We start from the raw sequence: 24,137 nt of genomic DNA, 5'->3' as shown, positions 1-24,137 counted from the left end.
CTGCTGATGTAACTTGTATGAACTTCCTACTTGTAACACCCTTAAAAGTAACCTTTCCCTTTGCCCTCGCTGAGTAGTCTTGGCGGCAGTAGCCCCAACTATCTCCTTTCCTTGAGCAATGAAATAAAGGTGCCTTTCCACTCTTTCACCTCAATCTCGCTCATTGGCCGATGTGAGTCATGCTGAGCAGAACCTGGGGTTTCCACCCAGTAACACTTATATACTGCTACTATTTTATCTGTATATATTATTATCATCATTTCCATTTTATAGATGAGAAAGCTGAGGTACATTGAGGTTAATAATTTGCTCAAGGTATATAGCTAGTAAGTGATGGGTCTAAAATTTGAACCCAGGCAGTTGGCTCCAGAGCCCATGCTCTAAACATGAGGCTTCTCTGATTCTGTCACCTTGAATCCAGCAACATTCCTTTCTCCAGTTTCAGCTCCAGGCAACCACACAGCAGGACAAGTGTCTCTCTACCTCCAACCTCTTCTGCATTAGGGAAGGGCGATTAGCTCATCAGATTTCAGAATTCAGAGTCTGGAATTTGTTACTTTTCGATCTGGTGCATAACTCACCTATGCATTACTTCCCGAGGTTCCAAAGCTGTGCCAATGAGTGGGGGTTTCCAACCTATGTGCAGCAGACCGCATTATGGTAGTGGCTCCCACACTCAACTTCCAGCATCAGGCTGGGGTTTCGCCTCTAGCCCGGTGCTGGTGGTATAGACTCCATGCTCCTGAGACTTGGTGCTGCCCCAGTGGCCACTCCCTCTTCCCTAGCTCATCACTGAGAAGAGGTGGTTATGCCTGGACATGTTAACTATCTGAGAGTGCACCCAGCCTGCTGGAATGATGGAGCTCAGAACAGGTCAGCATTCTCAACACTTGAAGTCTAACAATGATTCTAATAGTTATACCTTTCAAACTTAACATGCAGATGTCTGGAACACCCACATTCGCATTTTGGGAAAAGCTGATTTTGGATGTAAATTTGGATGGGGCCAGGATCTTTGATAGGACTGGGAGGACATGAGGTAGGGAGTGGGATGACTAGTGTGTTGGAAGGCAGCTGCTCATTGTCTCCTGGCACATGATGGGATGTTCTACCAAGGGTCCCAAAGACAGGGGTCACCCAGTCCTCCCATGGGAATGAAAGGGAGAGGGCATGCTGACCTCAGCTAAAGCAACACAAGAATCACGAATCTTTAGCAATGGGCACAGTATCTGGGCTCTGGATTCCTGCATTTATCTTTCGAAGGTTCAGTGACTCTTTCCTCATTTAGGTTAGGGGGCAGTGACATGTGTATGCCTGAATGCACAAACCAACTCAATCAAACATCTAATAAACTTATCTGGCTAGGGCCTCAAAGACTCACAGGAGGTCAACCAATAATTTTTTTTTTTTTAGAGCACATTTATTTTTATTTCAACATTTAAAATATTCACAGGTAGAGTATTATATTCATTGACATCTCGGTGGAAAATGTACCAAACAAAGCATACAGACAGGCATTCCACAATTACAGAATTACATATTTGTGACTGGGCAAATGTTTGTCCCTAGAATTTACCTGGAAAAACACCACTTTAAAAAAAAACAAAACAAAAAACTTGCGTGTTTTGCTGGATTGATTTCTATAGGAAATGAACTTCAAAGGATTTGGGGAGAGATACCTTAGTATTAGCACATTTTAAAAATGTCAAACATAGTGAGTGCTCTTCTAACACCATACCTCTCTCAGAAACACTTAAATAGATGACATACAATTCTTTCTCTTTTTCCCTCAATAGCCAAGCCAGGATGTACTTTCCTTCAGCTTTTTTTGAAGTCTTTTTTCTAAACACATTATGTGGAATAGGTTGATCATCATGGCATCTTGACTAGCTAATGAGGTAGGAGGTATTCTTCAGAAGAAGTTCTTAGGCATTTAGGAAACAAAGCAAAAAAAGAATAATCCAATTATAAAAAGCTGTTCTTTTTTAGTGGTTATTCCTTCAATAAAATGCCAAGAGCATTAAAAATTGGCCAAATGATGCCCATACTTTGAAAGGCAAATAGGAAAACTCTGCTACTGAGCATATTAAAGGGCAAAATCTGAGTACTGACACCAGTTAAATTCATTTTGGTGTTACGAGGTTAACACTTCAAAACACCAAGCTTTCTTCTTGGGAGAAATTTTACCAGGAAGATAAAAGTTTAAACAGAAAACAAAAGTACCTCATCTTTTCAGTACAATTTCTTTTTTAACATAGTTCTCATCTTTTCCCATACCCACACATACACACAAGAGGTTTTCTATATATTGTATATCCAGTAATGTATTTAAAGGAATATAGCAGTCAACTTGCCAAGTTCTGCCACAGAAACACTCCTTACATAAAGGTTTTATTAACATAAAGCTAAATGGCTAGAACATACCTTGGTAAGAGATTTCAGCTCCATCTCTGTATGAGCAAGTTATTTTAAAATGCATATATCCTTAAATTTACATAAATCTTAAAATTTACCCATTATTTCCTCTTCACCTGGTACCAAATCAAAGTTGTGTTTTAACTATCCTTCCTGTATGCCAAAAATAAAGAATGCTTCACAAATCTACTCAATTAAGTTCATAGGACACATATGTGTTCCCAGATAAGCGAAAGTAAGTTATCAACCAAGCATGATTTGCCTAAAATGTACATTTTGAACACTTTGGTATTATTATTTGATGAAGGCTAAAATACTAAGACAGAGGATTTATTTGCCCAAGTATGCACCTATTAGGGTCACTGCTATATACACTTTAAAAAGTCATCTAGAAAATATAAAACATCATACCTCAACAGAATAGCTGCTAGAAAGAAAACTGCGAACTATACAGGGTCTGACAGATGGTTTTGAAATCAAGTCCCTGATGATTCTACTACAAAGTACTTTAGACATAGGCATCAAACTTAGTAGCTGAATAGTACAACTCTGATATGGCAGCCCTTAGTGGCAGTAACCATTTGAGATTTGCTACCGAAAATAATTTGTCAACAAGAAGTTTTTACCTATTTAAACTTTTACTATGAGGCACAGATTTCAGGGGCTTTGCAGCAATAAATACAGCATGGGTGCCTTAGGAAAAGAATATTTGTGAAGGGAACTATAAAATTAAAGAAGGTGGCAGTAAAGAGGAAAGAATTCTCCTCAAACTTAAAAACTCGACGACACCGGTTTTTTTTTTTTTTTTAATCTAGAACTGTGTACTACCAATGTGATCAAAATTTCAAAATATAAAAGTATCACTTAGTATATATCATTTAAGTTTGAGGAGAATTCTTTCCTCTTTACTGCCACCTTCTTTAATTTTATAGTTCCCTTCACAAATATTCTTTTCCTAAGGCACCTATGCCATATTTATTGCTGCAAGGCCCCTGAAATCTGTGCCTCATCACTCTGTGCCTACTTCATTATTGTTAAACGAAAATAACTTAATTGTGTCTGCTGAAACTTTGTAGTATCAAGTCTAGAATACCACTGTCCAGTAGATTAACTGCAAAACAAAAAAGTGTACTGAAGCAAAGGTCAAAAACAAGTATATGCTCTTCCTTCCACCAAAAAAAAAAAAAAAATCACATTACCTACTATGATAGTAAAGCTCAATGATATCTGCCCATGTATAATCCATACTCAATGTTATAAAATAAAATGTTAGGTGAGGAAGCTTTCACAATTTTTATTAAATCCTAGTCTAACAATACCTCATTTTATAGACATCGTCTCATAGTGAACATATTTAAAAAGTGCAAGCAAATCAGACATTTCATCATTATTTTCTGCAGACTGAACAATAACGTAACATCTACACAGAACACTAACGGCAATGACATACATAGACTCAGTTTTCATACAAGCCATGTTGTTTATCAACCTACACCTCCTAATATTTAGTACAGTAGCATTAGTGATTGTAGTCCCCATATAATATTTTAGTTACAAAAGACTTAGTGAAATAACATTTTGACTGTTTCACTGACATTTGCAAACTAGCATTTAACATACTCAAGGAAGAGTAAAAATTGAACATGGAAAGGTAAGTTAGTGAAGGAAAATGAAGTTAAAAAAAAAAAGGAAGGAAGGAATGAAATATCATTGAAGTGGAAAAGTCAAACAAGTCCAGGCATTTAATTGGAAGAGAACAAATGGATTTCCCAAATCAAGAGTGTATAAGTTGATAATACAATCCTTAATTTAAAAGCTGAGTTGAAACAAAAACGTCTACCAACTGTGACTTCAGGTCTTAAACAATACCAACTCTTCTGATCAAAAAAGGCCACAGCAGGTAAGATTGCATGCCTTGATTTTATTTTATACTAAGTGGTGGGCACAAAGCAATCCTTAATAAAGTTGACAATGAGCTTCACTCAGAACATTTTAATAATGCACATTAAAAAAAAAGTATTTATCTTACAAATTGTTCTGCAATCCAAATATATATACAATAGCTTGGAAAACAGTGGTTAGAAACGAAAAGCCAATGTAAAAAGGTTTTATATGGCTCTGATTTTACGGTTTTCTTACTGCATCATCAACGTCAGAGATCTGTTCCTTCAGCTGGTTCTACTGCTCGGGATTTAAAGAAATATCTTTTCTTCCTGGTTTCATTTCACCTTCCTGATCCATCCAATATTCTCTAATATCAGTTAGAACTTTGCCTTTAAATTCCCAAACACTGACACACCTCATTTTCACAATCTGAAATACGTTGTCATCCCTGCTGCTGCTGCTCTGCTTGGAGGATGACAGGGCTCTTGAAGTTTCATCTGTCTTTTGTTTCTTTACAGGTTTTTCTGGAGCAACTTGCTTTTTCCTCTTTAACTTTTTGTCGACTTCACTATCAGAATCACTGCCAGATGAGCTTGAAGAAACAAGTTCCTTTTATTTAGGCAGTGCTCCGCTCCTGCAGCCGAAAAGCCGCCTGCTGCCGAACAGTCTAGCTCGCGACTGCTTTTTTTTTTTAATGTAAGATTTAGCCCCTTCTTGAGCCCAGCTGTGAACACTCAAAGTCTTCTGCACTATTATAAACCTAGGCTTTCCTCCACCCCAACAGATCATGGCCTCACCTCTGCTGGTTACGCAGGACTTGGGAACAGACATTTATGCTTAAAGAGAATGTGAAATACTTACGGTCACTGCTGAAGTCATCCACTAATATGATTTCCTGGATCAGATGCATAGGGGTGCGGTTTAACACACTGTGAGATGAAAGAGGAAAACTCATTATGACTTTAGTGGCAAAATACATACATTAACCCTGAGTTTTTAATAGTGCCACTGCATCTGAGGAATGAAAACTCAGAGAAATCAAAGGGCTAGTCCAGCCACATTGCTCATCTGTGAGGCACCAAAAATGTAACTTGGGGTCCTCTACTGCCCATGTGCCTCTTATGACTCACACGGGTACCCCTCAGACACCAGTCTCTATCCTTTCTGCCACCCAACTTCAGCTTTGAGTCTCAGACCCTTCCCCAGACCTGATCAGTCCCTTCTTAGCTGTGGCTTAACCTGTCCTCTGTCCACACTACAGCTAGGCAGAGGAAGCCTGGGGTATGCTAAGTCTTTGGCAACAGAATATGGATGTAAAGATGCCCCATGGACACCAGGAGGCAGAGGATTGCGGAGAATGGGGCAGGCAGCATGCAGACTCACACAAAGACAGTCTGATCCAGGTTATGTTGAAACTACTTGGATTTAAGCTGCTTTCACAATCCAATTGGAATCCCTGGGTAGTGCAAACGTTGATGGGCTCAGTTGGAGGTACAAGTCTACCCAGAAACATCTCAGAAGAAAGGCCTAGTGGTCTTCTTACAAAAAATCAGCCACTGAAAACCCTATGGGGTTCTACTCTGACACACATGGGGTCACATGAGTCAGAGTCAACTCTACCGGAAGTGGTGTTTTTACAACCCAGTATCAGGAGGATCAGGAGCCCTGGTGGTGCAGTGGTTAAAGCAATCGACTGCTAACTGAAAGGTCAGCAGTTCAAAACCACCAGCCGCTCCATGGGAGAAAGATGTGGCAGTTGGCTTCCGTAGATATTTACAGCCTCAGAAACCCTGTGGGGTTGCTATGAGTCAGAATCGACTAGACAGCAGTGGGTTTGTGTTACCAGGAGGACAGTGCTGCTCTCTGAAGGTGCCCTGCTCATTCATAACTGAGAGGCTTTTCTCCCACTGCTGCCACTGCTTGAACTACCCCTACTCCACCCACAGGGCAGCTTCCCAATCTACTTAGTAAGAATTAATTGCTTCCTCCTATGGGTGGTGGCGTAATGGTTAAGTGCTACAACTGCTAACCAAGGGCTCGGCAGTTCAAATCCGCCAGGCGCTCCTTGGATACTCTATGGGGCAGTTCTACTCTGTCGCTATGAGTCGGAGTCGACTCAACGGTGGTGGGTTATGGGCTCCCTCAGCATTTTGTACCCGTTGCCTCCTGCTGCTTTTATTGCTGCCTGACTCTGAGGGCTGGCTTTGTACCTCACCCATCAATTGCCCTGTTAGATGGTACTATCCCCAAGGGCAGGATCCTTGTCCAGTCAAGGCTCATCAGAGTCCAGCATAGCACCTCAGCCCGTAAAACCACTGTGTGTCTGTCAGATTGTTGTACTGTGGTGGCTTGTGTGTTCCTGTGATACTGGAAGCTTTGCCACCAGTATTTCAAATACCAGCAGGGTCACTCTTGGTGGACAGGTTTCAGCGGAGCTTCCAGACTAAGACAGACTAGAAGGAAGGACCAGTCAGTCTACTTCTGAAAAAATTGGCCAGTGAAAACTTTATGAATAACCACTCACTCGAGGGATATTTAGTTCACACCTACTATGTGCTGGGTACCAGTATATAACGACGAACAAAGAAGACATGATCTCTACCCTCCAGAAAATTATGGTCTAGCAGCTACTTTCTACAACCTATGTAATTTTAGGCAAGTTACTATACTGCTCTGTAGTAAAATATCCCCAACTATAAATTAAAAAAAAAATTTTAAAAATAAATTTGGAAACCCTGGTGACGTAGTGGTTAAGTGTTACAGCTGCTAACCAAAGGGTTGGCAGTTCAAATCTGCCAGGTGCTCCTTGGAAGCTCTATGGAGGCAGTTCTACTCTATCCTATAGCGTCACTATGAGTCAGAATTGACTCGATGGCACTGGGTCTTGTTTTTTTTTTTTTTTTAATAAAATGGGATAATAATAGTATCTTCTTCTCAGGGCTATTGAGAGAATTAAAGAAGAATATGCATATAAAGCATTTAGCACAATGTTTGGCACTTCAAAAAACAAAACAAAAAACCAGTTGCTGTAGAGTTGACCTCAGTTCATGGCAACTCCATGTGCCTTCATGTATACTCTGTAGTGTTGTCAATGGCTGGTTTTTCAGAAGTTGGTTGCCAGGCTATCTTCCAAGGCACCTCTGGGTGGAGTCTAACCACCAATTTTTCTATGAGTAGCTGATGTCTTAACCGTTTAGTGATAATAAATGGTAGCAACTATTACCATTTCGTGTATCATTAATGATTTTCAAATTGAGTTGACTGTGGATCTAACAAAGGGCAAGGCCTAGGTTTCAGTGTTAACTCTGGGCCTCAGGCATAACTGAGATGGCTGGATTCCACCTGTCCTGAAGGTCATCTCCTGAACTGCATGGTTCCTCAGGCTAGGCCACACCACCTACCGCAGGGCACCCAGCGCCCCGTATATATGGAGAGGGGACTCAGGATGGGTGCTGTGTGGGCCCCTCCTCTCAGAATTATCATTCTGAGCCCAGTTCTCAGTGGGCTGTCTCTTCTGTGCAGGATGTAAAGACACTCCATGAGGAGAACTTTGCCTGGAGCTTCATTTACTTATGAAGCCTTAATTCTCAGCATGGCAACGAGCGTAAGGTGAACAAAACCTTGCTGTGGGGCAGGGGGTGGGGGGGTGCACAGAAGACGGTGGAAGGAGGGGACCACTCACCACCATCTGTCCCAAAGAAGACCTGCACAAAACTAACAACCAGCCCTCTAATGGTGGAGGGAAGGGGAGAGGGAGACAGAAAGAGAGGAAAAAATCTGCTTGAAGAATAACCTCTAATGAGGTTTGATTAGGGCTGTAGTATCTGCATTTAATTCTCTCAAATCCCTGCCGGCTCTTTGAAATTTAAGAGTTGTCTTACGTGAACATCAAAAGGTAACCGCATGCTGGCTCTGTGCTGGTCAAACCAAGAGATGATTAGCAAATAAAGAATGTCCAGGGTTTAAAAAAGAAAGAAATCGTCAGCAGTAAGTGCTAATTATACCATTTCCTGGTAACACCTGGCTTGTTTTTCTCCTCTAATCAGAGCAATCGGAGCCCTGGTGTTGCAGTTGTTCAGAGCTCAGCTGCTAACCAAAAGGTCAGCAGTTCAAATCCACCAGCAGCTCCTTGGAAATCCTATGGGGCAGTTCTACTCTGTCCTATAGGGTCACTATGAGTCGGAATCAATTTGACATCAACAGGTTTTTGGGTGTTTTTAATCAGAGCAATTGCAGTGATGGTGGGGCCTCTATAAAGTGGCTCCAGGCTTGGGAGGCCTCAGATGGGGCTTGTGCTCTGGGTCCCTGGGGAGGCTGGAGAAGGAAAATGTCAAATCCTGTCCACAGGACCTGGCTTGGCCCAGACAGCTCTGCAGGTCCCTGCCTCCCGCATGCCTGCCCCCACTCCCACTGCCCACACCCTGTTTGCTCCTGTGTCTTCCTTTGCTTCTCACAGGTTCTGCCAGGACACCTCACCACCCCTTGACAGCAGAGCAAATCCTCCCATTTCTACAGGGCCTAAGTTTTTTTTTTTTCTTTTTGTTGTTGTGAAGTTGATTCCAAGTCTTGGCAACCCCATGTGTGTCAGAGTAGAACTGTACTCCATAGGGTTTTCAATGGCTGATTTTTTGGAAGTAGATGGCCAGGCCTTTCTTCTGAGGTGCCTCTGGGTGGACTTAAATTTCCAACCTTTCAGTTAGCAGTGCAGCGTGTTAATCATTTGCACTACACAGGGACTCCTCAGGCCTGGCTTACGATAAGGATATATTTTTCTTTGTTTCCCCCCATGCTAACTTTTCCATGCCCCTTTTTTACATGGCCTTAGCATGGAAGTGTGTGCTCACACTTGTTGGCATACACAGATCACATTGCCTGAAAATTATTCTAGAACTGAGTCTCCTGTAGGTGGCTCACATCTCCGCCAGAGAGTAGCTGCACAGGCAGCATATGCGCCCTCTGCTTTCTGCCTGCTGCCCCCCTTCCACGACCATGAAGCACACAGAGGAGCACCCAGAGAGGTGGTGAGCAATGTGAAGAGCGTGGGTGTGGAGGCCAGGCCGACTCCACCACCTACGAGCTGTATCATCGTGAACAAGACACTGGTTCTCTCCAAGCCTTACTTTTCTGCTGTAATTACAGTTTCCTTGTAAAAGCAGGTGATATTAATACTTGACCTACTTCACAGGCTTTTGTGCGTATGAAATGAGGAAATGCATTTGAAATTGCTCTGTGAATTCCACACTGCTATATGCAGGCAGATTTTTATCAAAAGCTCCATAAATACCAGTTGAATGAAGGGCCAAGCCTGGTTGGTAGTAGAGTTGAGTCATTCTGGAGTGAGATTGATTCAGATTCAAGTACTGTATCTGTATCCACCATTCACTTGGTGGTAGAGTTTCAGTACGTATTTAGCCTTCAGAACTACAATTTTCTTGGCTGCATAATGGAGATATGACTACCTACCTCACAGGAATGCTGCTATGTGCATGAAAGGAGCTTAGCACCTAACACACAGCAGTTGCTCTGTGAATGTGGGTATTGGTAATAACAATGATATTTTAGCTTAGCTAAGAATAGTAATATTTATGACTTAGTAAAACTGGTTCTCGAAGTGTGGTCTCCAAACCAGCAGCATAAGCATCACCTGGAGACTTGTTAGAAATGCAAATCCTCAGGTCCTACCGTGGACCTACTGAGTTAGAATCTCTGGGAATGGGGCCCAAGAAACTGTGTTGTAACAAGCCCTCCATGGGGCTGCTCAGGTTCTGAGGAAGGTCATCACACCACTTGCTGTCCCTTGTACCAGTTCACTATGTGCCAGGTACTGTTCCAAGTCCTTTACCTGCCAGAACTCATTCAATATTCTCAACAGTGACTGTGCTAGTTATTTATTAGTAGTCCTTCTTTTGAAGACAGGTGAGAGCTGCATGTCTGGACAGGTCCCTCCCTTTGTCACTAAGTCACAGTGACTATTCAGTCATAGTGAAGACTTGGGCCTCCCCTCAGGTCAAACCTATTGCTGAATTTATTTCCCATTATAGGCCTTTCAAGGAGCCCTACTGGTGCAGTGAGTGGTTAAAGCATCCTGCTGTTAACTGAAAGGTCGTCTGTTTGAGCCCACCAGCCGCAAGATGGGAGAAAGATGTGCCAGTCTGCTTCTGGAAGGATTTACAGCCTTGGAAACCTTAGGGGGCTGTTCTACTCGTCCTATAGGGTCACTATGAGTCAGATTCGACTTGACAGTAGTGAGTTTGGTTTTTTGTTTTTTTACAGAACTTTTGGTAATTTTACCCTCTTCTTGGGATTCTTGCCTGCCCAAAACCATACCAGGTGTGCAAAGGAGAAATAGTCTGACTAGTCTGATGGAAAAGGCAAGAGAGTATGCTTCACTTGGTGTACTTTCTTTGGCCCGCATTTAATCTGATCTCCTTCTCTGGGACCAGAGGACAATCTGAGGTGCTGGCTAGCAGATCTGGGACTGGCTGCAACAGGCTGTGTGTCAGAGGAGCCGCTTACTGCAAGGCCAGCCCATCCCTGGGCTGAGGAGGTGCTTGTGTGCATCCCTGGCTCTAACACCTCCCCCAGTGATGCTGAAATGCCACTGCTGGGGCTAGCCTTGCCTTGTTCCAGCTGCTGAGAAGAAAGGCTCTGATGTCAGAGTGCAAGGCCTGGACTCCTGCTTTACCATTCTTAGCTGAGTGACATTAAGCCTCAATATAGTACCTCTAAGGCTCAGTTTCCTCAGCTGCAAAGTGGGCATAGCAATGGCATCCTGCCTCACCCAATAGAGAGGATGAGCCAAGACATGCCTGCACAGGATCAGAACTTCAAGGCTGGTGGCTGCTGCTCCTATCATCTAAGACACAAATGTTGCCAGAGGCTGAATGAGGAAGGGTGTAGCAGAGAAGTTCAGGGGATGGTGGGTAGGGTGGGCCCAGGGAAAGGGCCCTGGAGGAGGGGAAGGGGCACCTCATGGTGGGAAGGAGAGCTGAAATAGCCAGGGTCTTCCAAGATCTGGGTGAGGAGTCAATTCCTGAGCAATTCTTCAGGGTGCCAGGTCTGGGTTCTGAGGGGAGTTGTGCTGTGGGCTGGGTCAGGGACATTTGTATATCAAAAATACATGCAGGTCACAGGCCACACATGGTAAGGATACACCTAATAGAGCCAGCACATGGCCAGGCAAGGATTTGAGGGCAGATAGAGAGGCCTGAGGGAGAATGAAGACTGGAACAGATAGAAGACTGCACAGAGAGTGAACTTTAACAATTATCCTTAGGCTGTTCTGGTTTGCACCATCATCATCAAAGCTAGCAGAAGGCAGTGAAGAGGCAGCATGCTGTGATGGAAAGCAGACCAAGTTCTAATGTCAGCCTGACGCTGCTTGTTATGTAGCCTTGGGCATGGGGTGTGTTACTTAACCTTCTGGGTCTGTTTCCTCATCAGTCATGAAGATTAGAACTAACTTCTAGAGGAAGTCTATCCTTGTGGTTAAGGGCAAGGGCTCTGGGACCTAGTTCCACTTACTGCCTTGGGCAAATTACCTAACACCTAGAACCTTTGTCTCGCCCCCTAAAAAGTAAGATGATAGCCTCCTCACATATTAAGGAGTGACTGAGTCAATGTATATGAACGTTTAGAGCAGTGCCTGGCATGTAGCTAGAAATGCCTGATACTGTCATTACAGGGCTGGGCACACAGTGAGCTGACACAACCTTGCCAAGTGCTGGGGCCAGCACTAGATAATGGACAGACAAGAAAGGCTGCCTTACCTTCGAATGGTTCTGAGCAGGGTGGAGCGAGCTTCATTATGGAAAGTGATGATGATGCTGGTGGGTGGAAGGTCTGTACAATACACCAGCAGATTACATCTGGAGAAGGAAAAAGCAGCGGGACACGTAAGACCTCTGGATACAAAGGAGATCTAAAGGGCTGAAACCAAGGGCATCATGGTGGTCACCAGTATCATAGTTACTTGGCATCTGATGGGGCTTGCCCGCTGCATTGCACTGAGTAAGACCCCTGGGCCTTGACCCAGCCCTGAAAGGGGTGGAGGAGCTCTGAGAATGATGGCAGCTGAATTTCTCCCCACCTGGGAGGAACTTGGAAACCCTGGTGGCATAGTTGTTAAGAGCTACAGCTGCTAACCAAAAGGTCGGCAGTTTGAATCCACCAGGTGCTCTTTGGAAGCCCTATGGGGCAGTTCTACTCTGCTCTGTAGGGTCGCTATGAGTAGGAATTGACTCAACAGCAGTGGGTGTGTGTGGGGGGGGGGTACTTGGGCTTGGAGTCAAATTGAGTTAATGTACAGAAAATAAAGGAGTTCCAGGTGGCGCAAATGGTTAAGAGCTCAACAGCTAGCTGAAAGGTTGGCAGTTCAAACCTACCCAGAGGTACCTCAAAAGACAGGCCTGGAGATCTGTTCTGAAAGGTCACAGTCTTAAAAACCCTATGGAGCAGTTCTAATCTGCACATGTGCAGCTGCCATGAGTTAGAATCAACTTGATGGCAAACTAATATAAAGAAAAAAAAAATAAAGAAAATAAAGGTGGTATTTCTTACATGCCTGAGTTTTGCACATGGCGCACATAGCACAACTCATAGTGACCTGTAGGACAGAGCAGAATTGCCCCATAGGGTTTCCAAGGCTAGAATCTTTATGGAGGCAGACTGCCACGTCTTTCTCCTGTGGAGTGGCAGGTGGGTCTGAACCATCGACCTTCTAGTTAGCTGGCGAGTGCTTAACCACTGCACCAGCAGGGCTCCTCCAATTGTTCCTAGTAGCCACATAAACCCAATCCCAAGTTTGGGTTCCTTTGCCCAGTCTGTGTCCTCCAGCCCCTCCATCTGTGCCACTGGGCAAAGGACAGATCCCATCATGTTCTGGGCCAACAGTTGCAGCCCATCACACCATGCTAACCCCTGCACCACTACGCCCCATATATCTAAATCCAGCTTGTTTAAAAAGGCAGAGCCCCCAAAACTCCAATATAAGCAATAAAACCCCACCTTGAAAAAGCATCCATTTCCACGTATCCCAAATTATCTTGTATGACAATTACACGTGGAGTAATTTCAACTTAATACCTCACTGCAAGTGCAAATTATAGGCTGTAGTCTGAAAATTACTATAATAATGAAAACAAACCCACCAAGTAAGGCTGGTGCCACCAGGGGCTATTGCTGGGTAAATGCTTCCTCCTGTTTCTCGTCATTTTAGGGGTTGTCCAACTATGGGGAGGGAGTATCAAAAGAGGAAATAAATAACAGGTGTTTGAGGAGTCATACATCTGCTCTCCTCATTTTCCAATTTGTTCCTAGGCCTGAGGTTTTTAATCTGGGGTCTAGACACCCAAGGATGGGCTCAAGAGGGCCATCAGCCCTCTGAAGTTGTTTGCAAAACTGTGTGTGTAAATGTGCATTTTTTACGAACTAAGATGGTTTATAATTTTCAATAGATTCTCAAAGAAGTCTTATGGTCTAGAACCCATAAGGACCTCAGTTCTAGGACAATGGGTCTGATGTCTCTTTGGTATCCCTGATAACTCTAAACACTTATTTTCTGCAAGAATAAACACTGAAGGCTTATGGTGTTGGCCCGGAGAAAAAGGAATAAGCAGTGGAATAAGCAGCGGAGAAGGTAAGTTATAACCTTTAAAACTTTCCTACCTTCCTGTTCTCTCCCTTTAGAGACAACTCAGCAGATCTTGTCATTTCTACCTCCTATTCTACCCCTCTTCTCCCTTCCACATGGCCTCAGGTCAGATTGTCATCACTCCTCATGGGAATCATTGCAGTAGCCTCTTAACTAGCCTTCATGTCTCCAGCTTTTTCCTCTGCCAGTCATGCCCTGCCCGCCATGTAGCTCTCTGTAGGCTGTTCTCTGGCTTGAAACCCTCCAGTGGCTCCTGATATATCAAACCCAAAATCCCTAGCATTGCCTTCAAGACTCTTCACAATTGCAAACTCACCGACTGCTATGATTCTCTGCCGTTGTTCATGCTATTACTTCTGCATGGAGCGTGTAGCAATGTCCTTCCTCTTTTCTACATCTGGGGAACTCCTACTCATCTTTCAAGACCCAGAGCAAATGTCCTTCCTACAGTGAAAGTGTCCCATACTCTCCCTTGTAAGTAATCACATGTCCCTTGTGCTCCCATAATTCTGTATATATATAACTCTTCCAGCACGTCTAATGATGAGACTGTTTGCCCCAATTGACTATGAGTCCCTCTAGAGAAGGGACTCATGTCATCTCCCTGACACTAGAATAAAATTTAGGTATACCAGATGCCCAGGTAGAGAAGGATGAAAGAAAGTGTGGAAATACATTTTTAGGTCAGGTGAAGATGTAACATTTTATGGTTTTAAAAGCCTCTGAGATGGCTTCCAATGGTTCTTACATACTGGTCTTCAAACCTTTTTATAGTCTGCTCCCACGCTGAATCAGAACTAACTTGTATGATGAATAGGGCATGGTGGAAGTGACAGCGTATGACTTCCAAAGCTAAATCATAAAAGCTCTGCAATCTTTGCCTTGATAACTTGGATGGAAGCCAGCTTCCATGCTGTGAGGACTCAAGCAGCCCCTGGACAGATGAACATGTGGAGAGGCACTGAGGCCTCCAGCCCACAGCCAGCACCAACTTGCAGCCTTATGAATGAGCCACCTTCGAAGTGGGTTCCCCAGCTCCAGTCAAGCCTTAAGATGACTGCAGCTCTACTTGGTTTCTAACTGCAGCTTCACTTAGTTTCTGACTGCAGCTTTATAGGAGACTCCAAAGCAAGACTACCCAGCCAAGACATTTCAAATTCTTGGTCAACAGAGACTATGAGAAATAATCAATGATTTTTGTTTTTTTAAGCCACTAAGTTTTGGGGTGATTTGTTAGTATTGTTGTTGTTGTTGTCATGAGTCAATTCCAGCTTATGGCTATCCCATGTGTGCAAAATAGAACTATGCTCCATAAGATTTTCAAGGCTGAGATCTTTCAGAAGAAGATCACCAGATCTGTCTTCCAAGGCACCTCTGGGTGCTTTCAAACCACCAACCTTTCAGCTAGTAGTTGAGCTTTTAACCATTTGCACCAGCCAAGGACTCTTTTGTTAGCATTAGATAGCTATTATAAAAAGAAAAGAGAAATGCATTCAAATGGCCTTAGCGAGAAGAGGCACTGGCCTCAGAGCCTCCCAAGGGTGGTTTTCTGTCCTTGACTTGCCTATCTTTGGACCCACACCTGACTCTGAGTAGGAGAGCAGAGGAGAGGGAAGAGGGCAGATGTCTGGTCATGTGTGGCTTGAGGGGACCCTTGGCTGGTGTGAAGTAATGGAGAGGTAAGTGCAGTGAGCACCAAAAGGGATGGGCAGAGGCCAGGGGGGAGGAAAGGATGACTATCAGTCTCTTTAAAGGAAGGCAATAAAGTGGAGGGATGAGCAGGCCCTCCTTGTCTCCATCCAATGTGGTTTACAGAGACAGGGGAGAAGGAATGAGATACTGGGCAGAGTGACTCAGAAGGCTGCCAGGGTAGTGAATGGCTGGGTGCCAAACCTCTCCTGGTTGTGTGGTAATTACCAATGTAGGGATGGATTACCCAATATATACCAGCTTAATTGTGCTTACTTACTAGTCTGTAGTGCACAATATGGTGAAAACCAGGTGAAATTGTGCACTACAGATTAGTAAGTAAATATAATTAAGCCCGTGCATACCTTGTTTACTGTAAGCCAGTTCGTACTGTGCTTACTAGTTAATCCACCCCTTTGTGGCATCAATGCACAATGCTTGGAAGCATGCACACACAGTGCTGAGGAGTGGAGTGGAGAGAAGGAGGCCATAACTCTGCCTGAATACTGAAGGTTTCATTGAGGAGGAGGTGCAAATCTATATCTCACAGGTTGTGGTGAGGACAGAGAGAGAAACAGGCAGACAGATAGACAGGGTGTGGTGAGTACAGACAGACAGGACATCCCAGTCATGGGCACAGTTCCGGACCACAGGCTGAGTGAGGCAGTTCATAGAACCAGCTGTGGGACCTTGGGCAAATCACTCACTTACGCACGCCACTGTTTGCTCATTTGTAAAACAGGGGGTTGGGCCCAATGGTCTAAGGTGAAAGGTTCTCACAGCAGCAGTAATCAGAAACTATAACTGTAGCAGGCATTCAACAAAAAACAAAAAAAAAGAGGCGGCGGAGCCAAGATGGTGGACTAGGCAGACACTACCTCGGATCCCTCTTACAACAAAGACACGGAAAAACAAGTGAATCGATCACATACATAACAATCTACGAACCCTGAACAACAAACACAGATTTAGAGACGGAGAATGAACTAATATGGGGAAGCAGCGATTGTTTCCAGAGCCTGGAGCCAGCGTACCAGTCAGGTACGGCACACGCACAGAGACCTGCTCCACCCCCCTGAACTAACCCTGGGAGGGGGACCAGCCGGTTCCACGGGCGGCATGGGACGCAGACGGTAGGAGAAGTCCCCGGGAGGCAGTGACTGGTCTTGGAGCAGAAAGAGCAGCATCCGAGCCGGGGAACCATCCTGCAGGGATTTGGACTGGACGCAGGTACGCAATAACATGGAGAGTTGCTCCACCCCCCTGAACTAACCCCGGGAAGGGGACCAGCCAGGTCGCGTGGGCGGCGTGGGATGCAGCCGGTAGGAGAAGTCCCCGGGAGGCAGTGACTGGTATTGGAGCGGGGAGAACAGCGTCCAGCCGGGACACTCGGTCACGGCACAAGCACGGGGAGCTGCTCCACCCATCTGAACTAACCCCAGGAGGAGGCCCAACTGGTTCTCTGCGGCGGCACGGCCACGCGGCTGGAGGGACATGAAGTCCCCGGGAGGCAGCGACTGATTTTGGAGTCAAGAGTGCACCGTCCCAGTAGGGGAGCCTTGACCCTGGGCGTGGGGCTAGAAGCAGAGGATCTGACCGTGACTCCAGCGGGCCAGACCCCCCGGGGGCAATCTCCACACAGCCAGCACACATAGGCAACGCGCCCGTGGGAATCTCAGATATAATAGTCATTCCAAGCAAGACAAGCAACTCTGGCTATATTCTGAGGTGCTACTCTCCTATCTCTCTGTTCCCTCCCCCACCCTCCCCAGGCGGCTTCATTAACATCTGAATAGCCTGAGCCAGAGGGAGAACTCTGATAGGGATCTGACTGCATTTTTTTTTTAGCGGATTTTCTGGAAAAACTAGTTTCCCAGTGATGGCTCGGAGACAACAATCCATATCAAACCACTTAAAGAAGCAGACCGTGACAGCTTCTCCAACCCCCCAAACAAAAGAATCAAAACCTTTCCCAAATGAAGACACAATCTTGGAATTATCAGATACAGAATATAAAAAACTAATTTACAGAATGCTTAATGATATCACAAATGAAATTAGGATAACTGCAGAAAAAGCCAAGGAACACACTGATAAAACTGTTGAACTCAAAAAGATTATTCAAGAACATAGTGGAAAAATTAATAAGTTGCAAGAATCCATAGAGAGACAACATGTAGAAATCCAAAAGATTAACAATAAAATTACAGAATTAGACAATGCACTAGGAAGTCAGAGGAACAGACTCGAGCAATTAGAATGCACACTGGGACATCTGGAGGACAAGGGAATCAACACCAACATAGCTGAAAAAAAATCAGATAAAAGAATTAAAAAAAATGAAGAAACCCTAAGAATTATGTGGGACTCTATAAAGAAGGATAACCTGCGGGTGATTGGAGTCCCAGAACAGGGAGGGGGGACAGAAAACACAGAGAAAATAGTTGAAGAACTCCTGACAGAAAACTTCCCTGACATCATGAAAGACGAAAGGATAGCTATCCAAGATGCTCATCGAACCCCATTTAAGATTGATCCAAAAAGAAAAACACCAAGACATATTATCATCAAACTCACCAAAACCAAAGATAAACAGAAAATTTTAAAAGCAGCAAGGGAAAATAGAAAGGTTTCCTTCAAGGGAGAATCAATAAGAATATGTTCTGACTACTCAGCAGAAACCATGCAGGCAAGAAGGGAATGGGACGACATATACAGAACACTGAAGGAGAAAAACTGCCAACCAAGGATCATATATCCAGCAAAACTCTCTCTGAAATATGAAGGCGAAATTAAGATATTTACAGACAAACACAAGTTTAGAGAATTTGCAAAAACCAAACCAAAGCTACAAGAAATACTAAAGGATATTGTTTGGTCAGAGAACCAATTATATCAGATATCAGCACAACACAAGGTCACAAAACAGAACGTCCTGATATCAACTCAAATAGGGAAACCACAAAAACAAACAAATTAAGATTAATTAAAAAAAATACACATAACAGGGAATCATGGAAGTCAATAGGTAAAAGATCACAATAATCAAAAAGAGGGACTAAATACAGGAGGCATTGAACTGCCATATGGAGAGTGATACAAGGCGATATAGAACAATACAAGTTAGGTTTTTACTTAGAAAAATAGGGGTAAATAATAAGGTAACCACAAAAAGGTATAACAACTCTATAACTCAAGATAAAAACTAAGAAAAATGTAACGACTCAACTAACATAAAGTGAAGCACTATGAAAATGAGGATCTCACAATTTACTAAGAAAAACGCCTCAGCACAAAAAAGTATGTGGAAAAATGAAATTGTCAACAACACACATAAAAAGGCATCAAAATGACAGCACTAAAAACTAATTTATCTATAATTACCCTGACTGTAAATGGACTAAATGCACCAATAAAGAGACAGAGAGTCACAGACTGGATAAAGAAACACGATCCATCTATATGCTGCCTACAAGAGACACACCTTAGACTTAGAGACACAAACAAACTAAAACTCAAAGGATGGAAAAAAGTATATCAAGCAAACAATAAGCAAAAAAGAAGAGGAGTAGCAATATTAATTTCTGACAAAATAGACTTTAGACTTAAATCCACCACAAAGGATAAAGAAGGACACTATATAATGATAAAAGGGACAATTGATCAGGAAGACATAACCATATTAAATATTTACGCACCCAATGACAGGGCTGCAAGATACATAAATCAAATTTTAACAATTGAAAAGCGAGATAGATACCTCCACAATTATAGTAGGAGACTTCAACACACCACTTTCGGAGAAGGACAGGACATCCAGTAAGAAGCTCAACAGAGACACAGAAGATCTAATTACAACAATCAACCAACTTGACCTCATTGACTTATACAGAACTCTCCACCCAACTGCTGCAAAATATACTTTTTTTTCTAGCGCACATGGAACATTCTCTAGAATAGACCACATATTAGGTTATAAAACAAACCTTTGCAGAGTCCAAAACATCGAAATATTACAAAGAATCTTCTCAGACCACAAGGTAATAAAACTAGAGGTCAATAACAGAAAAACTAGGGAAAAGAAATCAAATACTTGGAAAATGAACAATACCTTCCTGAAAAAAGACTGGGTTATAGAAGACATCAAGGAGGGAATAAGGAAATTCATTGAAAGCAACGAGAATGAAAATACTTCCTATCAAAACCTCTGGGACACAGCAAAAGCAGTGCTCAGAGGCCAATTTATATCAATAAATGCACACATACAAAAAGAAGAAAGAGCCAAAAGCAGAGAACTGTCCCTACAACTTGAACAAATAGAAACTGAGCAACAAAAGAATCCAGCAGGCACCAGAAGAAAACAAATAATAAAAATTAGAGCTGAACTAAATGAATTAGAGAACAGAAAAACAATCGAAAGAATTAACAAAGCCAAAAGCTGGTTCTTTGAAAAAAATTAACAAAATTGATAAACCATTGGCTAGACTGACTAAAGAAATACAGGAAAGGAAACAAATAACCCGAATAAGAAATGAGAAGGACCACATCACAACAGAACCAAATGAAATTAAAAGAATCATTTCAGATTATTATGAAAAATTGTACTCTAACAAATTTGAAAACCTAGAAGAAATGGATGAATTCCTGGAAAAACACTACCTACCTAAACTAACACATTCAGAAGTAGAACAACTAAATAGACCCATAACAAAAAAAGAGATTGAAACGGTAATCAAAAAACTCCCAGCAAAAAAAAGCCCTGGCCCGGACGGCTTCACTGCAGAGTTCTACCAAACTTTCAGAGAAGAGTTAACACCACTACTACTAAAGGTATTCCAAAGCATAGAAAATGACGGAATACTACCCAACTCATTCTATGAAGCCACCATCTCCCTGATACCAAAACCAGGTAAAGACATCACAAAAAAAGAAAATTATAGACCTATATCCCTCATGAACATTGATGCAAAAATCCTCAACAAAATTCTAGCCAATAGAATCCAACAACACATCAAAAACATAATTCACCCTGATCAAGTGGGATTTATACCAGGTATGCAAGGCTGGTTTAATATCAGAAAAACCATTAATGTAATCCATCACATAAATAAAACAAAAGACAAAAACCACATGATCTTATCAATTGATGCAGAAAAGGCATATGACAAAGTCCAACACCCATTCATGATAAAAACTCCTACCAAAATAGGAATTGAAGGAAAATTCCTCAACATAATAAAGGGCATCTATGCAAAGCCAACAGCCAATATCACTCTAAATGGAGAGAACCTGAAAGCATTTCCCTTGAGAACGGGAACCAGACAAGGATGCCCTTTATCACCACTCTTATTCAACATCGTGTTGGAAGTCTTAGCCAGGGCAATTAGGCTAGACAAAGAAATAAAAGGTATCCGGATTGGCAAGGAAGAAGTAAAGTTATCACTATTTGCAGATGACATGATTATATACACAGAAAACCCTAAGGAATCCTCCAGAAAACTACTGAAACTAATAGAAGAGTTTGGCAGAGTCCCAGGTTATAAAATAAACATACAAAAATCACTTGGATTCCTCTAAAAAAAACAAAAAGAACACCGAAGAGGAAATAACCAAATCAATACCATTCACAGTAGCCCCCAAGAACATAAGATACTTAGGAATAAATCTTACCAAGGATGTAAAAGACCTATACAAAGAAAACTACAAAGCTCTACTTCAAGAAATTCAAAAGGACATACTTAAGTGGAAAAACATACCTTGCTCTTGGATAGGAAGACTTAACATAGTAAAAATGTCTATTCTACCAAAAGCCATCTATACATTTAACGCACTTCCGATCCAAATTCCAATGTCATATTTTAAGGGGATAGAGAAACAAATCACCAATTTCATATGGAAGGGAAAGAAGCCCCAGATAAGCAAAGCACTACTGAAAAAGAAGAAGAAAGTGGGAGGCCTCACCTTACCTGACTTCAGAACCTATTATACAGCCACAGTAGTCAAAACAGCCTGGTATTGGTACAAAAACAGACACATAGACCAATGGAACAGAATTGAGAACCCAGACATAGATCCATCCACGTATGAGCAGCTGATATTTGACAAAGGACCAGTGTCAATTAACTGGGGAAAAGATAGCCTTTTTAACAAATGGTGCTGGCATAACTGGATATCCATTTGCAAAAAAATGAAACAGGACCCATACCTCACACCATGCACAAAAACTAACTCCAAGTGGATCAAAGACATAAACATAAAGACTAAAACGATAAAGATCATGGAAGAAAAAATTGGGACAACCCTAGGAGCCCTAATACAAGGTATAAACAGAATACAAAACATTACCAAAAATGATGAAGAGAAACCCAATAACTGGGAGCTCCTAAAAATCAAACACCTATGCTCATCTAAAGACTTCACCAAAAGAGTAAAAAGACCACCTACAGATTGGGAAAGAATTTTCAGCTATGACATCTCCGACCAGCGCCTGATCTCTAAAATCTACATGATTCTGTCAAAACTCAACCACAAAAAGACAAACAACCCAATCAAGAAGTGGGCAAAGGATATGAACACACATTTCACTAAAGAAGATATTCAGGCAGCCAACAGATACATGAGAAAATGCTCTCGATCATTAGCCATTAGAGAAATGCAAATTGAAACTACGATGAGATTCCATCTCACACCAGCAAGGCTGGCATTAATCCAAAAAACACAAAATAATAAATGTTGGAGAGGCTGCAGAGAGATTGGAACTCTTATACACTGCTGGTGGGAATGTAAAATGGTACATCCACTTTGGAAATCTATCTGGCGTTATCTTAAACAGTTAGAAATAGAACTACCATACAACCCAGAAATCCCACTCCTGGGAATATACCTTAGAGATACAAGAGCCTTCATACAAACAGATATATGCACACCCATGTTTATTGCAGCTCTGTTTACAATAGCAAAAAGTTGGAAGCAACCAAGGTGTGCATCAACGGATGAATGGGTAAATAAATTGTGGTATATTCACATAATGGAATACTACGCATCGATAAAGAACAGTGACGAATCTGTGAAACATTTCATAACATGGAGGAACCTGGAAGGCATTATGCTGAGCGAAATTAGTCAGAGGCAAAAGGACAAATGTTGTATAAGACCACTATTATAAGATCTTGAGAAATAGTAAACCTGAGAAGAACACATACTTTTGTGGTTACGAGGGGGGGAGGGAGGGAGGGTGGCAGAGGGTTTTTTATTGATTAATCAGTAGATAAGAACTGCTTTAGGTGAAGGGAAAGACAACACTCAATACATGGAAGGTCAGCTCAATTGGACTGGACCAAAAGCAAAGAAGTTTCCGGGATAAAATGAATGCCTCAAAGGTCAGCGGAGCAAGTGCGGGGGTCTGGGGAACATGGTTTGCGGGGACTTCTAAGTCAATTGGCAAAATAATTCTATTATGAAATCATTCTGCATCCCACTTTGAAATGTGGCGTCTGGGGTCTTAAATGCCAACAAGCGGCCATCTAAGATGCAGCAATTGGTCTCAACCCACCTGGAGCAAAGGAAAATGAAGAACACCAAGGCCACACGACAACTAAGAGCCCAAGAGACAGAAAGGGCCACATGAACCAGAAACCTACATCATCCTGAGACCAGAAGAACTAGTTGGTGCCCGGCCACAATCGATGACTGCCCTGACAGGGAGCACAGCAGAGGACTCCTGAGGGAGCAGGAGATCAGTGGGATACAGACCCCAAATTCTCATAAAAAGACCAAACTTAATGGTCTGACTGAGACTGGAGGAATCCCGGCGGCCATGCTCCCCAGACCTTCTGTTGACACAGGATAGGAACCATCCCCGAAGACAACTCATCAGAAATGAAAGGGACTGGTCAGCGGGTGGGAGAGAGACGCTGATGAAGAGTGAGCTAATTATATCAGGTGGACACTCGAGATTGTGTTGGCAACTCTTGTCTGGAGGGGGGATGGGAGGATAGAGAGAGAGGGAAGCAGGCAAAATTGTCAAGAAAGGAGAGACTGAAAGGGCTGACTCAAGAGGGGGAGAGTGAGTGGGAGTAGGGAGTGAGATGTGTGTAAACTTATATGTGACAGACTGATTGGATTTGTAAACTTTCACTTGAAGCTTAATAAAAGTTATTTAAAAAAAAAAAAAAAAACAGTTGCTATGAAGTCTAACCCATGGTCACCCCATGTGTGCCAGAGTTGAATTGTTCCGTAGGGCTTTCAGTGGCTGTGATCTTTTGGCAATAGATCACCAGCATGCTTAGTTTGAATGGATTGTCACAAACACCATTTTGCAGCTGAGGCTCATCTGTGTGAATGGGCATCTGGCTTTACTTTTTTAAACCTCAGTTTCCTCATCTGTGAAATGGAGACAATTATTCTTAATTTGTAGATTTTTTTTCTAGATTATTACTGTGAAAGTAATAGTAGATACTTGACAAATAGTAGCTATTATTGTTTTTAATACCAAGTC

At 42.7% G+C, this 24,137-nt stretch overlaps 1 protein-coding gene and 1 pseudogene across 2 annotated transcripts in view; both read right to left on the bottom strand.

Moving 5' to 3' along the window:
• GALNT14 (polypeptide N-acetylgalactosaminyltransferase 14) overlaps positions 1-24,137 on the bottom strand; it is a 499,360-nt gene that overhangs the window by 95,283 nt on the left and 379,940 nt on the right. For both annotated transcript variants that reach the window (XM_064277243.1, XM_064277244.1), the window contains exons 3-4: positions 12,069-12,167; positions 5,161-5,228 (exon numbers count right to left, since the gene is read on the bottom strand). In XM_064277243.1, the coding sequence (XP_064133313.1) occupies positions 5,161-5,228; positions 12,069-12,167 (167 nt within the window). The remainder of the gene's footprint in view (positions 1-5,160; positions 5,229-12,068; positions 12,168-24,137) is intronic.
• Positions 4,004-5,130, bottom strand: LOC111752251 (activated RNA polymerase II transcriptional coactivator p15-like; annotated as a pseudogene).

The sequence above is a fragment of the Loxodonta africana genome, chromosome 26 (genome assembly GCF_030014295.1).
Source record: "Loxodonta africana isolate mLoxAfr1 chromosome 26, mLoxAfr1.hap2, whole genome shotgun sequence".
Taxonomy (NCBI): domain Eukaryota; kingdom Metazoa; phylum Chordata; class Mammalia; order Proboscidea; family Elephantidae; genus Loxodonta; species Loxodonta africana.
This window is presented reverse-complemented; position numbering and strand designations above follow the sequence as displayed.